The 17,801-nt window shown below is 37.9% G+C and overlaps 3 protein-coding genes across 15 annotated transcripts in view; 2 read left to right on the forward strand and 1 right to left on the reverse strand.

Annotated features, from left to right (window-relative positions):
• Positions 1-51: 51 nt before the first annotated feature.
• Positions 52-8,434, forward strand: dedd (death effector domain containing). The gene is made up of 5 exons (XM_077223037.1): positions 52-227; positions 1,327-2,004; positions 2,124-2,228; positions 4,858-4,995; positions 6,416-8,434. Exons 2-5 carry the CDS (start codon positions 1,443-1,445, stop codon positions 6,823-6,825), a joined length of 1,215 nt encoding a protein of 404 aa, XP_077079152.1. The 5' UTR covers positions 52-227; positions 1,327-1,442; the 3' UTR covers positions 6,826-8,434.
• A 500-nt stretch (positions 8,435-8,934) lies between these two features.
• ugt5e1 (UDP glucuronosyltransferase 5 family, polypeptide E1) lies at positions 8,935-12,437 on the reverse strand. Its single transcript, XM_077223036.1, has 2 exons — positions 12,166-12,437; positions 8,935-11,120 (listed from the first exon to the last, which is right to left on the reverse strand). Exon 2 carries the CDS (start codon positions 11,115-11,117, stop codon positions 9,522-9,524), a length of 1,596 nt encoding a protein of 531 aa, XP_077079151.1. The 5' UTR covers positions 11,118-11,120; positions 12,166-12,437; the 3' UTR covers positions 8,935-9,521.
• A 1,789-nt stretch (positions 12,438-14,226) lies between these two features.
• Positions 14,227-17,801, forward strand: part of atp2b3a (ATPase plasma membrane Ca2+ transporting 3a) — a 28,402-nt gene continuing 24,827 nt past the window's right edge. For 3 of the 13 annotated variants that reach the window (XM_077223032.1, XM_077223022.1, XM_077223026.1), the window contains exons 1-2: positions 14,348-14,809; positions 16,878-17,445. In XM_077223032.1, the coding sequence (XP_077079147.1) occupies positions 17,238-17,445 (208 nt within the window). In that variant the 5' untranslated portion in view covers positions 14,348-14,809; positions 16,878-17,237. Of the gene's footprint in view, positions 14,810-15,927; positions 16,052-16,877; positions 17,446-17,801 lie in introns of those variants that run through there. The other 10 variants (XM_077223033.1, XM_077223035.1, XM_077223034.1 and 7 more) reach the window with 7 other exon arrangements.

The raw sequence follows: 17,801 nt of genomic DNA on the forward strand, positions 1-17,801 counted from the left end.
TTTGATAAAGACCAAGCGTTTCCTACGTTCCCCGGATGTTGCCCCACGCTTGCTCATGTCCCGGATGTACCTACATTTTAGTAGAGGAACAAAAAATGGGCTCATTACCAAGCTTCACCAAACCGTTTAAATTATCCCCACACACGATTATTGTACATGTATGAGGACCAGACCGCACTTTTGAGCAGAGTCACCGTGTCTGTAAAGTGATTCATGAAATTAAACAGGTAAGACAGTTGTATACATTCAATGTTGCTACACGCTGTTGACGTTAGCAAGCCAGCAGTCAGTTGCTAAGCGAAGTTTATATCAATAGCAGATAACGTTTAAGTATGTTTAGGAATATTAGGGATCGCAATGAAATATTAACATAGAAAATTTATATAATCTTAACATATCATTGTGTTCTACAGCCCCTCCTTGTGTATGCTAAGAAGCAGGCTAACACAGCTGTCCAGATACATTTCAGGAGATTGTTGATTTCTAACTGCCTATTCATAAATCTTTTTACTAGGGTTTTTTGTCTTGAAAAGAGCATTATGTTAGTATTTTTAAAGCCATGATTATATGGAGGTGTGATGTTTAATGCATCCTGCTGTCTTTATATTCATCCTTTTAAACCTGTTAGACGTTAATTTATAAGCTAACCAGGTCAGTGACTTAACTGTCCTCCTTTAACGTTACCTATATTATACATAGTAGATCAAAACTGAACAAACAGGCTTAAAATACAAGTTTGCTACAGGAGTTAGTCATATAGGTTCTTAAATTGAAGCACTGTATGTCATATCAAAGTATACATTAAGTATGGTTTTAAGTGTCGATGTGATACAAGAATAGGTAATCTGTATGTTTTGTTTGTAGATGTGACAACAGAATATATCATCTGTTTGATTTTATATGTAGTATTGAAATCAGAGTAAAAAAACACTATAACCTTATATGTAGATGTGATCAGAGTATAGCATCTGTAAGTTTTAATGATCAGAATATATAATATGTATGCTTTTTATGTAGACATTATATCAGTATAAAATATGTATGTTTTATGTAGATGATATCAGAATATATAATCTGTAGGATTTTATATGTAGATGTGATGTGCAACCATATGATTTTTATGTGTTGCATGATTGAGCAATGGCAGTCTAGATACACAGTTGAGCAATAGATCTGTTCACATATGTGTAAAATTCACCCAGGTCATTTGATAATTTGTCCTACTCTGTTTATAATATTTATGAATGTATTATTATGTCATAATAAGACTCTATAATGCCGTAGTGGAGTCAGTGACTTAATGCTATGAATTCTGTTCTCTTCTAGTTGAAGTTGGAGGTGAGAGTCGCAGGCCGAGTGTGTTGACAGAGTTCGAGCTGCTTCACACTGCTGACAGGGCCTTCCGCCATCCCCCTCACCCGTCATCTGCCTAGCGAAGAGTGATGACCTCACAGCAGCATGGGAATGCCAACCCTGCCCTCCTTTTGCCACAGAACTCTTCATCTAGTCAGGGCAGGCAACACATTTCTCGTTCTCCGATAGACTCGTATTCCCGCTCCGGGCTGTCCACTCCTCGGAGAGGCTGGGTTGCGGCATCCTCATCCGCAACAACTCACGGTAACTCCCTTGCGCTCTCTCTGAGCCGACTGGCTCCGGCGTCCTGCAGTAATTCCTCCTCGTCTCGGAGACCTGCGTCTGGCCGGGTGGAGCCGTGGCCAGAGGAGGCTGTGGACGATGCGTATGGGCTTTACTCCCTTCACCGCATGTTTGATATTGTGGGCGCTCAGCTGACGCACCGTGATGTGCGTGTGCTGTCCTTCCTTTTTGTGGACGTTATTGACGAGTACGAGAGAGGAGGGATACGAAGCGGCCGGGATTTCCTGCTTGCATTGGAGCGTCAGGGGCGATGTGATGAGACAAACTTCAGACATGTTCTTCAGCTGCTCCGCATCATCACTCGCCATGACCTGCTGCCGTACGTCACGTTGCGCAAGAGACAGACAGGTTTGAGATCTTGTCACTTACTTTCACCCTCATTTTGTGTCACTAGTTCATCCACCGCTTATGACAGCAGATTATTGTCTTTTTTGGCAAGGTGTAATATGTTGCTTATTATTTTCCAGTGTGCCCAGATCCAGTGGATAAATATCTGGAGGAGACGTCAGTCCGTTATGTTTCTCCCAGAGGAGCAGGAGAGGCCCAGCAGGGAACTCCTCACAGAAGAACAGGTGTGTCCTCCTTTGGTTGTGCTTTAGACTTTTTGCTAGTGCTGTAAACATTTTTGGTAGTGATGCACTGAAATTATTTTTTTTACTTTTTTCTGATACACAGAAAAAATTAAAGTATTATTTAGCTGAAAACTAATAATACATTTAATGTAATAATCAGTTAATGAATTAAATTTAATTTAATAATAACACTCCAATAACATATTTAACTTATGGAACACATTTTTTTCCATAGTTGAAACTAGTCAACTGGTTGAGTGATGATATGATATATTTCAGTAAGTTGTACTGTTTCTTTCAACATACCTTTTGATGTCCATTCATCTTTCATCTGTATTGTAAGCCTGTTTGTTCAGCATTTTTATGCTGTAATTAGTAGTAAAGAGGAAGAGATTAAAGGGTGTCAAAGACTGCCAATATTAAATTTTTTGTTTGAATTTCGTTATAAAATTCACAAAATTTGAAAGCCCAGACTTTTTCCATGTCATACCAAAAGTAACAAAACACAAAGCTTATTGCAGTTATTAGATGCTAGGCACTTATTGCAATTATTAGATGCTAAGCACTTATTGCAATTTTTAAATTCTAGGCATGCTATAAATAATATTTAGTGCAGTTTTGTTCACGCACCAACTTAAAACAGCATAGATTAAAAAATCTTGGTTAATCAAACTCAAGATTGATTAAAAAAAAGAGAAATTAATATTGTCGACTCAGCCCTAGCATCCACACAGCTGACATGTTTATCTGTTGGAGCTTATCCACGTTGTGTGTATGAAATACACTCTCAGACTTATGCCGGGTTCAGACTATACTTGAAATCAGCCTGATTTTGGAAAAGTCCATTTGATGAGGGGTGTTGTGGTGATTCGTAAATGCTAATGCGAGTTGGGACCCAAGAATCAATAATTTTATCTCGTGTAGTGTGCCATAGACAACTGACACTGCGTCTGTGACGCTTCACAATTTCCCGTCTGAAAGACTAGCATGTTTCATTTTTTTGGTCCTCCATGACCTTGGTGCTCCTAGGTGGGAAAAAATATTTTTGGTTAAAAAAATGTCTGTGCATCCCTTGTTTTTTTTTCTAATCACACCTGAAGTATCACACCTGTCCAGGGCTCGCAAAATTTCAAAATTGCTGGTAGTCCTTCGGGCAGTCACTCTTCAGATCTTGGTAGCCCGAAATGAATTTTACTAGCCCAAATAAAAAGGCAATTTTTAATGTAGAAAATTGGTTAGGAGTCAAAACATCAATCAAAAACTTTTTCAAAACACAAATATCAACAAGTGCACAGCTCCGTTGTTTTAAAGTCTGACAACGCTAAAAGTGTTTATTTTCTGATGGAATAATTCACATATTGAAGTGTAGCAATAAATAATAAGAACAATACCAGATTTTTTTTGAGGCAAGTAAATGGTGCTCTAATTATTTGATGCTGTTTATAGCAGAATATATGATGGTCAAGTCACCTTTATTTATCTAGCGCTTTTTACCATGCAGATTTGTTTGATTCAAAGCAGCTTTACAGTGATAGTGTGTTAGCACATGGATTCAAACAGTCTGACATGCAAAGTTAGGCATTCATGTGAAAGTGGAGCTTTAATTTTTATTGCGCATAGGCGTAATTTATGGGTGGGACATGTCCCCACCACTTTGTTGAACATTTCGAGGCACGGATGTACCTAATAATACAAATAAATAAAACATCTCCAGTTAACTAGCAGAGCATTAATTTAGTTTGTTACTAAATAAGAGACAATCTAGTGCTAAAATTTGTTGTTTTTGAAATCAAGCTGAGCGCTCATTGACCGCTGCGATCAGTTGCATGGATTCAGTTGTTCTCTTGTGGCTCCTGCAGTCTTCACTCGGACTAATTTTTTCTAAAATTGTTATTGTACATATATCTGATTTTGCATTGTATTAGCAACATCCCCCCCCACACACCTGTCTCACCCACTTTTTAAAACAAACTTACACCACTGATCATGTGTTTCTCTTAGAACAGGCACAGAGATTCATGAGAAATTGCGCTGCGGATAAATCAGCATGATTAAAAACTTGCGTGGTCATATTTTTCCTTAAAATAACTAGTCAATAATGTGATTAAAGGTAGCAATTTGATTACACTATTTCAGATAGCCCGTCGGGTAGGCCGTTGGTAGCCCGACTGTAAAACACAATAGCCCTGGGACGTTGGGCTAGTGATTTTGCGAGCCCTGCTGTCACTCTGTTAACTTCAAAAACTGGGCTGTGGACTATCGTCTAATTATTTGATTAGCCAACCAGAACTTTTGAGGTGCTTTTTGCCTGCCAATCATTTTGTGCGATGGGTCCCCAGGAGTGGGGTTGAAGACCTCTGATATTGTACATTTGTACAGTACAGCACATATATGGCCAAACTAGCACCAACTTGTCCGGACTGCAAATTGGGGCAAAAGCTGTGTAGTGTTATTCCAGCCTTAACTGCTTACAGTATTTTTTACACAAATGTTTTTCTAAATCTGAACTGGAAATCATCCCAAATCTTCACCTTATTTATTTCTCCTAAACCTAATTGTGATCAGTGTAAAGGCATGTACTACAAGACAGGCATTGTGGTAGTGATTTTGATCATGTTCTGTTTCTCAGGACCCCAGCCATTGATCTGCTGTCCTCCATCAGGACCCCAGGTATGCCCACCACGTGTTAAACCCACCCCACCTCCACCGACCAGGAAAAGGAAAAGATCTCACACAACAGCTGACTGCAGAGAAAAACAGACCTGTGGTAAGAGAACAAATCTGCTCTAGTACAAAAAAAAAGGGTGCATGCTGGTTGACATGACAGTGGCAATGTTTTTTATGCTGAACAAGAAAATTTGACTCTGTGGATTAAGATATTAGTAAAATGATAACTACACCATTTTACCCATAAAAAAAGAATTTGTAACATATCTACATGCTTAAGCAATAAGACATATTCGGATCGGGCCACTTGGCGACACTCCCCTCAAACTCGACTTTTGAATATGTATATTAAATCTAATGCAAAATCTCACCTCTTGGCAACCTTTTGAAAGTTGCTTTGAAGCCAGACAATCAGATTGAAACTGACCATTTCAGCCAGGCCTTGCCATTTTGGGGTATGTATGATATTCTTTTGATTGTTTGAGCGCAGATTTGAGCAATTTTTTATTTTTTTTAGATGGATATTAAGGCTGTCTAACTCAATCCAATGGCGGTATTCGAATTAGCGGTGAAGGTCTTTGCGTGTTACTGTCTTTTCTCGCGGCAAAGTATTTTTGGTTAAATGCAATACATTTTCTCATATGTATTTTCTCGTTATTTCATCTGACTCCGTAAATGAAAAGGCTTTAATGATATCCGTGCATCATTAAATGTGAGCAAATGTTTTACTGTTCTTTTAAACTCTTGAATGAAAATAATGTCAAAGTCAATTAGAATAATCAAATGTCACAATTTAATATGTCAGGTAAATGTATCATTATAATTTCATAATCAATTCAAGGATAATCAATGCAAAACATCAAATGCTCTAGAACAAAGAGGAAAAAGTTTACCCGACAAGAAATGCGTGAGGCAGAGAGTCTCGCAACTCTCAGCCTCACGGGCCGATCTCAGATATAGAAAAAGGCCCCGAGCTCTCGCTGCGTTTCATTATATACTCAGACCTCATTTCAAATCTAAACATCATTCACAGTGGAATTTTACCCGTAAGTCACCATTTGCTAGCAGTGGAAAATTAGCATTCAGTCAAATGGTCGAAGGTGTTAACTCAAAGACACACCCTCCAGTATTGGAGGGTGTGGAAGATATTTCTAAACTTCCTAAGAACTTTATTACCTTTTGGGTTTACTTCTTTGGGAATGAGACATTTGTACCAGTCGTACCGAGACATTTCAAATAATACCAAATATGTATAAAACTAGATGATAATCATTCACATTAAACCATTTAGATTCTTGTGTGAGTTTGGGAGATCTCTGCCAGGATGAAGAATGGGGGAGAGAAATGTAGATTAGGATGAGGGAGGTGAGACCTTCGTCTCAATAGTGCATGAGGAGGAGTTAAAATGTTAATTTCCTTTTTCTCAGAGAGTGGCCCTCTCTTAAAGTCCTTCAAGTTTTTCCAGTCTTACAGATATACAGTAAAACAAACCTTTTTAACTAATCATCCTTCTCTTGCAGACATAAGACTGAGGGTGCGTGCGGAGTACTGTCAGCACGAGTCAGCTCTACAAGGCAATGTCTTTTCCAACAAACAAGAGGCGCTGGAGAGGCAGTTTGAGCGTTTCAATCAGGCCAACACCATCCTCAAATCCCGTGACCTGGGTTCCATCATATGTGACATCAAGTTCTCAGAGCTGACCTATCTGGACGCCTTTTGGCGGGACTACATCAACGGTTCACTATTGGAAGCCCTGAAGGGCGTTTTCATCACGGACTCTCTGAAGCAGGCAGTGGGTCACGAGGCCATTAAGCTCCTGGTGAACGTAGATGAGGAAGACTACCAGGCTGGCAGGAGGAAGTTGCTGAGGAACCTGGTGGCAGGGGGTGCCGGTGCGGGCATGGGAAGCAGGGAGGGTCCCTTGTCCTAGTGACTCGGTAAGTGGAGGAAATTCAAAGAGACCCAGATAACCAGAGATTGGACACTAATGAGAAGGTATACATGGGGAAGAAGGAGTGAGGAATGTAAACAGAGAGGAAGTGACTCTTAAAAGAAAGATAACCTACTAGAGGCCGGGATTTGCATCTTTAGCCAATATGGACGAAAAGAGGTGTTAAAAGTGTTCTGGAAAGTTGCGTTATTTCTATTTTATTTTGAGTATCTCAAGTTGTGGAAATAAAAGATGAAGGGGAAAAGGTTTGGACAAAGAAGGCATTTAGTTTCTTTTGTCTTTATTCCTGCATAATTGACACTAATGCTTTTGTTTTTAGGCTTTTGTGAATTAGGTTATTTTTGCTATATTTCCCTCAAGTTTTGTTGCACAACCATTTGCTCTTAGTGAAATTCTCCTGGTTAAATTAAATGTTATCCTCAAAGTTTAACAAAAAGGACAGGTCGCATAAGGTTTGATTGACTGATTTGCCTTTAAAACATCACGTTGCTTCAACTCATTATGAAATAATTCCACTGTCAATGTTGTCTAACCATCCATGTTAAAGTTCTTCTGGATGTGAACTTGCATTTTTAGTCTTTTCATTACAAAATCACAAAGCAGAATCTACAGAGTTTATATGAGAAATCACACAAAATCTTCATGGCACACTCCAACATTGCACTTCACTTTGGAACCATGACTACTTTAGTAAAAAAAGAAAATATTCTCTGTTTCTGTTTTATCATTGCAAGTTATTGCACAATTGGGTTAGTTTTAGAAAATTCACAAGGGGGCGTAGTCGAACATCTGAAGATTCTGGAGCATGGAGAATTGGTTTTCAGAATGGTTTATGATATGCTTTGTTGCAGCTTGTGTTTTGATGCATGTCCCTGTAATTTTCTTTTGTTTATGGAAAAACCCAGTAACGTTGGCAAATGTTCGCTCTTGTTTGAATTCACAACTTAATAGATGCTCTTTGCCCAGAATTTTCCAAAAGGATTTAGACATTTGGAATCTCTAGGCCTATTGATATATATGTTTAGACCAAAATGTAGCATTCAAATTAATCTTCATTGTTTGTTTTTGTTTGAATTTCTGGGCAGAGAGTTTTTTGCATCAGTATAATACAGAGAAATGCCTTTGTAAAGTTGGAATGCATTCGACAGCAGTGTTTGATTAAGACTGTACCTTTTATTTTCACAAAGGTACAAATTGGCTGCTTTTGTTCAATCAAAAAAAATTGGTAGTTCTGAGAGTTCTAATGAAAAAAGATTTGAACTGTTATCACTAGTTTAAAATGTGACCTCACTTAGATCTCACTATATAGTTTTTTTTTAACATGCTATATTTATAATTTCCAATTCCACCATTTGAATTCAAGCAACTGTGCCAGGGTTTCTGTGTTGAAATAATTTGCTGTAACTTCTGTCCAACAAGTCTAGAAAGATAAAACAAAATGTGCCAACCTGAAGCGCAACCTGTGTTTTTACATGACTGAAGTGAAACAAAAATGCCTGAGCAACATGCAATCGCAGGAAGATGTGTAATTTGACTGACTTGAGATGTTTTTGCTATACTTTTAAAATACCAAAGCTGTTCCCAGACATTCATTCTCTTTAAACTCTCTTTTTCATTCTCTCTTCCTTAATCTGTTAAGATATAATGAAACTGTTGAAATATTGAAAGGAAAATTGGTGACGTGGGGTGAGTGGAACAGATGTTTAGAAAAGTTAGCTGTGGATCAATTACTGCTATTATTATTATTATTATTATTATTATTATTATTATTATTATTATTACAGAAGGAAGAAAAGCATTTTGTAATGTTTTCCTAATGGAACTAAACAAAGTTACAGACTGGTATCTATTATATAGGTTACATGTTCTATTGATTGTGTTCAAGTGTTTGTCTTTATATCTTGCATGTATATGACATTGATCCCCTTAAATATCACACAGTGACAATTGGGCTGTGGTCTGTAGATTTGAAATATCTAGACATTTCTAACCTTTTTTACACTTTGTTTTTCATAGAGAAAGAAATGGGATTGCTACTTTTTGGAGAGGTGAGATGAGAGTATTCTCAAAGTGATACAGTAGAACAGATGAAGACGGAGCACTTTATTTTTTACTCTAAAGTATTTCACCTATTGTAACCATATACAGTAATACACCATTCCAAAATGTAGGAGCTTCGGCATCATCGGCCATCTGTCACATTATGACTCTGATTTTTGAATAATTTTATTTTTTTGTTGACCATGGTTGTGTTGAGTGAAATATTTACGTGCAAAATAGACAGCTGGTTCATTCAATGTCTGTACAAATCAATAAAACAAATTGAAAAACACAATCTGTTGGGGTTCCTTTTTTAAAACATTAACATATACTGTTAGCAACACATTAATTGATTTTGAAATTCCAAGTTAACCATTCAAAATTAAATTTCCCGAAAATAATTGCTGTTTAAACTGCCTGAACAAGCAACATTGTCTCAAACTAAAATTTAGGGCAGTACTACCTTTTTTTTCTTCTTTTTTTACGATTGCTGATGAAGGGTGGGTTTGGAAAAGCTATTTAGAAACCGCAATTCTGTAGGAATCTAGAGGGTGGCTTACAAATACCTGGAAAAAGTTAGCATTCATATTCATCTCCATGGCTCCATTGCTTATGCTTAGTTCTGCTGCAAATCTTCACTCTTTTTTGGCTTTCCTTTTCCTGACAAAAACTTTCAGCAAAGCCTTGCTCATTAAGACCAAGAGCAGACAGACTGCCGTAAACAAACTCGCTATCAGCATTATCACATCCGCGCAGTGGTAGGAATACCAAGGAAGCTTGTAGGACTCTGTGCGTAAATGCGCCGCACCCTTATGCCTCATGACAAACTCCAGCCAAAAGATGGCGCTGTCCATTGGCTTGAGCGGTGTGTCATGGTGTAGACTTGACATTCTGTGCATGTTCTTCTGGTATGGTTGATTTTCATCCAGGATATTCATCAGGGCTTGCGTTAGGGTATCTACATCCAGGACTGCGACGTCAAGCACTTGAGCCACCCCTCTGGCTTCCAGGCGAATCATGTTGTCGAATTGGTCGAAGATGAGCGGGAGTCCAAGCATCGGCACGCTGTGGTATATAGCCTCATAGATTCCATTCGTTCCTCCATGGGTGACAAACGCTTTAGTTTTAGGATGCCCTAGGAGGTCGTTCTGAGGCAACCATTCCACTATGAGTGTGTTTTTGCCCAACGTAGACGGCTTTTCCCCTACGTGTCTCCAAATCACCTTTTGCGGCAAGCGAGCGAAGGCAGAGGCGATAACTTCAGATATGTCAGGAACCAGACTTCCAAGTAGAGTACCCAAAGACATGATCACCACCCCATGCTCTCCAGAACTCTGAACAAACCTCTCCAATTCATCTGGTAGAGGTTTGGATGGTTTGCACTGGAAGCCTCCAATGTAGACCACGTTGGGCATAGTAGGACGAGGGAACTCGAATACAAAATCGACTCGCATGAGCCACAAATCTGCTCCTTGGATCAGAGTGTATACATTGGAATTCGGGTCTATGTATTTGCTGACAACTCCTTGATAGAGGGGTCTTGTGAGCATGTGGTCTATATATTGGCCGATTCCAAAATGCAAGAGATTTTTCATTTTATTCGCAAAGCTCATTTTGTCCGTCACCCTGGATCCGATAGTTGGGATGTAAGAAAGCGGTGAGGGTGCAATTGCAAAGTGCCCTTCTCCGTTTGTTATCCATCGTACGTTGAACACCATTGGTAGACCCAAGTGCACGCCCAATATGACCCCTCCTGCAAAACCAGGATCAGTTAACATCAAATCATACTTGGACTCTTTGAGTGTTTTTATAAGCTTTTTATCTTCTAGGATGGCCCTCACCATCTCAGCAGAAGACCTGTGAGACTCTTCTAAAAGAGTAATGATTTCTTTTTGCAGGGCAATGAATGACCAAAGTGATCCCTTCCCTCTTTGAATGTCAATGTTTCTCTTAAGAAAGGACGCCATGTACTCCGGGTCCTCCAGGCTGCTGAGGTGCTCAACATGGACGGTGATGGGTGTGTAGTGTGTGGTGTTCTCTGGGATGTACCAACTGTTGGCAGAACGGACCACTGTCAGTTTGTGACCTCGGTGATGAAGCTCTCGTAGCAGAATGTCCATGTTAAGCCAGTGGCTTCCATCCACTGGGTACACTAGGATCTTCCCAGCCAGGGAAAGTGGTGGGAGACTCCAAAGAAAGACAAGGATAAAGTTTGAGGGATGCAGCAGCATTGTCTGTAAATGTATGTTTGATTAGTCAATCATTTTGATTGGGAAACGCTTTGCAACTTTACTTTTTGCAATTGTAGATCAAAGCATACGTGCTTATGCTTGTAAATTAGAAAATAATGCCAAGTTAACTGACTTATTATATTTTGTGTTTTAAAGGGATAATTCACCCAAAATGTAAAAATTCTGTCATCTACTCAGTCAGCTTCATATTGTATTTGGTCCATTAAATGAACCTCACAGCGGTAGAACGTTATTTGGACCACTTGGTCTTTCAAAATATATATACTTTTTGTCTTCTGCAGAAGAAAGTCATACAAGTTCAGGTTAACAATAATGATGACAGAGTTTTCTTTTTTTACGGTGAACTTCCCTTTTAATTATTAGCATTGCTTAAATTCAGAAACTGATTATTACAAATCAAGTACAATCATCTTATCGATTCTCAATTTTCTGTTTTGTAAACCCAAATGAATAGATGGATACATGCTGGTTCTTTCTGATAATATTGCATTGTATAATATAAAATGAGTTTTTACCTATTCCATTTTTGATTACAAATGGATATCAATGCTTATTTTAAGTCTTTGGCAATGATCTCATCTCTTTTGTCTCTCCATTATTTATTGATTTATTTATTTATTTATTGTGTTTTGTCTCTATAGAGAATCATTGCACACTGACCTGACCCTGCTTCAAGAAAGATATCATGTACAGTTTTAAAAGTTAACTGATTGCATATTTCTCTCACATGTAGACTATGCTAAATAGTTATGTAAAGGCTATTTATCCAAGATTAAACTTTGGTATACCAAAGACTTGAGTATCAAAACCTGTGTATTGTTAAGTAGTGGAAGCAATTTAGTGGTTTGCACAAATATGTAAATGTACAACTGTGAAGCTCATTGTATAAAAAATACTGTGTACATTGTTCTGAATGACATTGTGCAATATAGTCTCCATTTATTATAATGATATTTACATTGATTGAACTACTACTGCAAAAAGAAACAGTTTAAACCACACAGACAGGCAGAATGAGACATTGTACCTTGTCTTTGGCGATGTCCTGAAGATAAGTTTTGCGGTGTGTGATGCCCCAACTGTGCGGTTTTTATTCCTGATCTGGCAGACAACGTGTGGAAGTGTATTGCCAAGAGTGAGTAAGGTCCTTCACTTATGTTTTCATTGTATATTTCTTGTTTTAAAAGTGGTGACTAACATAGACATCAGATCCGGGAACAGCGTGAGGTTGAACTTTGGTCCAGATTTGCACTTCCTCTGTTCGTTTATTTAGCCTAGCCTCAAAAGTGGGCTTGATCTAAATCATGTGTTTGGTGGAAGAAGGAAAGAAAGCGAGAAGGGCAGGCCCACAAACAGATTATGTTAGAGGATTACATACAGCACATTCCACTCTTGTTAAACCCTTTATTTGAAAACATGCCTTCGAGAAAGTATGGAACCAAAACACAAGTGTTGGCAAAGGTGTTCCCCTTCTGACTTGTTAAATAATCCAAAAGGAGTGCAATCATGAAAATATATCATAATTTGGAGCCAGCTAAACAAGAGCTTTCTTAAAAAAAGATCCTACTGGATAAAATAAAATTCCAATTTTCTCTTTGTTTTTCAGAATTTCAGTTCAATAGGCTATCTTATTTGGTATGGGTATGCAGTTGTTTTCACCAGAGTGAGAAGGCACTTATTAAATATGCAGTCCTTATGTTTGATAACAGCTCAGTGCATTGTAAAAGACATTACTTTCATCAAGCTTGGCCTTAGAAATCTAAGGCCTGGTAACGCTATGGTGACAAAATGTCCCTACAGAGAAGGTAATATCTGAAATCCTTGTGGGGACTTTTCTTTTAACCCCATGAGGATCCCCATAAATCATAAATGATTTTTTTGAAAATGTAATGCAGAAAGCTTTCTGTAAATGGTAGGTTTAGGGTGGGGTTAGTGTAAGGGGATAGAATATACAGTTTGTACAGTATAAAAATTAATTTTGTATACGGAAAGTGCCCATAAATACCAACTTATATGTTTGTGTGTCGACGTATGTGTGCAGAAAAAGTAAAAAAAAATCAAGAAAAACATGTTAAATATGATTTCACATAGCTTGAAAAAAAGAAAAAAAAATTATAGCTTATTATTACCATCTGTTGCTGTCAAAATATTTTTACGTATTGAAATAAGTGAAAAATGTTTGAAAAAGTCAAGATAAAAACATAGCTTAACCAAATCAAAATGGGTCAAATTGAACCACTACATAACACAAGTTGGTATGACCTATTTCATGGCCAAAATGATCCTTTGAAATCAGTCTAAAGCAATGAATCTTCAAATTTACTGGTAAAGCTTTATATTACGGGTATACTGCTTTCTTTGACCAAAAAAAAAAAAAAACAACAACACCCAAACCTCTTGTTTAGCCTCTTTGAAACTGAAATGAATATTAATTAAACCAAGGCTCTCTCTTTTTTAAATCCTTTGTCTGGATGTTTTATTAATGGAGCAGGCAGCAGACTGCATGAGCACTTGCTTAATAATTAATGCTCAGATACCCAGCCAAGAGAGGGAGAGAGACAGGGGAATGAATTAAAGAGTAAATTCATCAAACAATATCGAATATTTTATTTTTGTTTATTTTATTGTTATTATATTAGTTAATTAATTATGGTTGGCTTAACAATGGCAATTTTTGTCTCAATCTAGACTCTAGAGTTTATTATTTTTTAACAAAATATTTTAAAATTATTTTTATAATTTTTCTTTTTTATCGCGTGTAGTGATTATTCTGTGCTAACATGCAAAATTAGCACATGGATATTAATAAATTCATGCTGACGCTGCGTGGTAATCGTTAATGCAGAATATCTGTTTCATGATGTACTGTACATCATGCTGTCTACCGTATCGTGAAAACCACCCAATGGCGAATGTTCTACTTATGAATATTAAGTACATCATGCTAACGTATCGTGACAACCACCCAATGGCGAATGTTCTGCTTATGAATATTGATTACTCGTGCTGACGTTTCGTTGCTACCTTGCTTGGTTACCTTCCTAAGGCAAAAGCCTGGGTTATGAATATTTAAAAGCAAGCCTTCGCCATAGTAGAATTCGTCTTTACCGGGAAAAGGAAAGGATTGCGGAGAGAGAGAGGGAGGGAAGCGAGGTTATTCGCCCACCCCTCCCCCACCCCCCGTCCTCCGGCGCTCGGATGCTGCTACTGCTGCCATCATCACCACCGCGAGATGCGCGTCAAACCGGCATCATCAGCATGTAGACCCACATCTCTCCTTCACCCATCACTCTATCAATCAGCGCCAAAAAAAACAGCAACGATGTGACCAAAACGACCCTCCTTTACGTTCCCGACAGCACAATACGCCGTTTTTAACAGATTAATTAATGCGGACATGGTACAATCTCATCTGCATCATTCAGGTTTTCTTCCGCATAAGATGAAGTGGTCACCACCGTCTGTTGCCTCCTGCTCCCTTCATTTGATTTCTATTCTGCACCGTTGCGCATCATCTGCATTTGGAATAGCGTAAAGGTCAAATGATGTGACTTTCATTTTTGTGTTCTCCATGATGGGCATGATTTGAGGATAAATCGCTGGATATCATTCCGTTTTTCCTGCTTATTTTCCGTCTCAACGTGAAATGTCCTTGGAGCATGGCCTGCGCGGTGAGTGAATATATTTGTTCATGGATACATGTTCACAAGTGCCTTGAGGTGTCAGCAGGGTATGTTTTATGTGTTTGTCTATTTGTTGCAGTCGAATGTCTGCTAATGTATAATTCAAGTGCTTTATTATTATAATATCTGTAGGGAAGCATTACATGGAAATTATCTTCATCAGCCCAGCATATTTATGCAGATATTATTCACCAATATGACTTTTTTTTGTTGTTGCAATGAGTGAAGCTATTAAACCTGATTGTTTAACAATCGTTTTAATGTATTTAAAATAAAATGTTAATAATCAATATAGCCTAAATAAAAAAATATGTAGACTAATAATAATAATACAAAAATAATCACTCATAATAATTCAGTATTATAATCAGAAATTTAACAGGACTTGCATTCTCAATACTAACATGTAGTTCGTTATAGTTCTATAAACTTAATTAAGAGCAGTGAATTTCTGTATACCTGTATAGGTAAAAAAAAAAAAAAAAGTAGTTTTGGGTAGACTGAAAAGCAGGTGGTGGATGTATGTAACCTTGCTGTCTGGTCAGTTTGTGCAGCATCACATTTTAATCCCCTATAAATGCTTCTAATATACATTTGATTTACCTTCCTCATGCGTGATTAAACCGAAATAAATCATAACACAAATGCTACAGGCTCTGTCATAAGCTCTGAGCAGCTGTACAGTGGACCAAGGTGAACATCTGATTCCTGAAGGTTACCGGGAAAGGGCATCATCTTGTTTAAAGAGCGTGTTTGTTGAGGAATTTTCTGGACATTTTTAATAAAAGATGAGGAGGCACGCACACAGATTATGGGTTTAAATGTTCAGTAAAGTTAGTGTCACAGCAGGGAAATGGAGGCGCAGAGCTCAAGCGGATTGTAATGTCATCCAAAATTGCAGGCCTGATGGCTGGTGTTGCCTTCGTAAATCTGTTCTGCAGTGGGATTGGGCAAGTGTTTATGTGCGCATGCGCAGGCGTCTCGTACTGATTGAGTGAAGGCAGATTTTGCGTCGAGAGGCGGTACTGTAAAGTAGCCTACATGGGTTGGGGAGAGACGCGCATATACAACGCTTTTATCAAGAGAGAGTATTTCAAAAGGCGTTTAGATAAAGAGTAATTGTCCACGGTTTCCATCGGATATTATGTAAACAATCCATTGCAGTAGGTGTGCACGATGAACACTTGCCTACTTGTTTCCCACAAAACTACCTATACCTGTGACTCCTCGGTGAGAAATACCACCTCCACATTTCGAGACGTTTAGTTTAAATCATTATTTTGTCGACTTTTGAACAATACCATTGGACAAAAAACTAACAGTAAACTATGTTCATAATGTAGGCTAATCTAGGAAAAGTAGGTTTACATATTAAGTAGCCTAGGAGATACCGGGTACCCAATTACTAAACAATAAGTAAAATTATACTAACACACATTGAACTATCTGTTCATATATATTATGAAGGCAGAAAGATGAAAAGTTGTACCGAGGAGATGGAGATTCTTGTCATAAATGCTTAAATTTAAATTTTTCACAATTCATTCTCATTATTCAACTTTCTGTAAGCCAAAATAATTGTTTTTTTGTATGTTGCCTTTTCGATTTCTAATGTTTCATAATTGTTTTACTGTTTAAATAGTTGAAAAGCCATTAAATAGCATTTGAAAAGCAATTTTATAGTATTTCACGTGGGATCACGTTTTTTGTCCCCCCTCAAATCATTGTCTAGCTGTTATATTTTGCAATGATGTTTATTAGCCTATGATTGAGCCTGAAAAAAACTTTTAAAAATATTTTTTATGATTTCAAATAATTTTCCTCAAATCATTGTCTTTAATAAAAATCTTTACGATAATGTTTTTGATTAGTTTTATTTTTTTATAACATAATTTTACAAGAAATACATGTATAGGTGTCTATTTTGTCTCAAGATGTTAAGGTGGCATCTTGCTCACTTGAAATTTCACAGCTGTCAGTGTTTTTGGTTTGACCAAGTTCAGAGATGAATGTTTAACATTCTTTTTTTTCCTTTCCTTTTCTTTTTGTTCCTCAGGTTATTTACAGACGTTATTCCTGTGTCACTATCCTCTTTATTGTTTAATAATCAGTAACTCTTGCTTCATTTTGTCTTCATAGAGATGGATTGGCACAATGGCTACCACTTTTTTTGCTGATTTTTTCTTTATGGGGGGATATTTCAGGGGAACCCCTGCTACCACACCATAGAATAGAAATCCCCAAACAAACTGACAATTCATGTCTCAATATGGAGAACTACATAGAGAACATCTTAGAAATAGGTGAGGACGAATATATATAGGACAAAAGAGATAACACATTTTCCCAAGTACCCATCTCTTAGCTCATAGCGTCTGCTAAAAAGCTGCCAGTCTTCCAAAACCAACACACCATCATGGGGGATCTGGGCAACAGCACGGTAGAGTTCCACCCTAAGAAGCCAGGGATGGACAGAGGAGGCAACGAGGGGGATTTCGGGATGACAGTGGACGAGCTGTGCTCACTGATGGAGCTCAGGGGACCCGAGGCCCTGCAGAAGATCCAGGAGAGCTACACAGATACAGAAACCATCTGTCACAGACTCAAGACTTCACCTGCAGATGGTGAGTAGCACTAGTTTCGAAATGTGACCATATCTCTTGCTCAATTACATAAGATCACACGTGCATTTTGAAACATACAGACATTTTCAGCAATTAAAGAAGGTATTCAGCTATTGTAAAAATTCAGTGGTCCTTTACTCACTCTCAGGTCATTCAAAACTGTATGATTTTATTTCTTCCGTGAAAAGCAGATGGAATATTTTACTGATTGCTGTGTACCATGCAGTTAGTCCCTATGGGGACTGAGGCCTTTATCAGAAAAGTTGCATAAGCACCATAAAAGTATCGTAAAAGTGGTCCATTAGACTTGTGCAACATATTCAAATCGGTCTTCTGTAGCCGTACAATAATTTTGT

Source organism: Siphateles boraxobius, unplaced genomic scaffold, assembly GCF_051911475.1.
Source record: "Siphateles boraxobius isolate OS27281-9 unplaced genomic scaffold, OSU_SipBor_1 9, whole genome shotgun sequence".
Classification (NCBI taxonomy): Eukaryota; Metazoa; Chordata; class Actinopteri; order Cypriniformes; family Leuciscidae; genus Siphateles; species Siphateles boraxobius.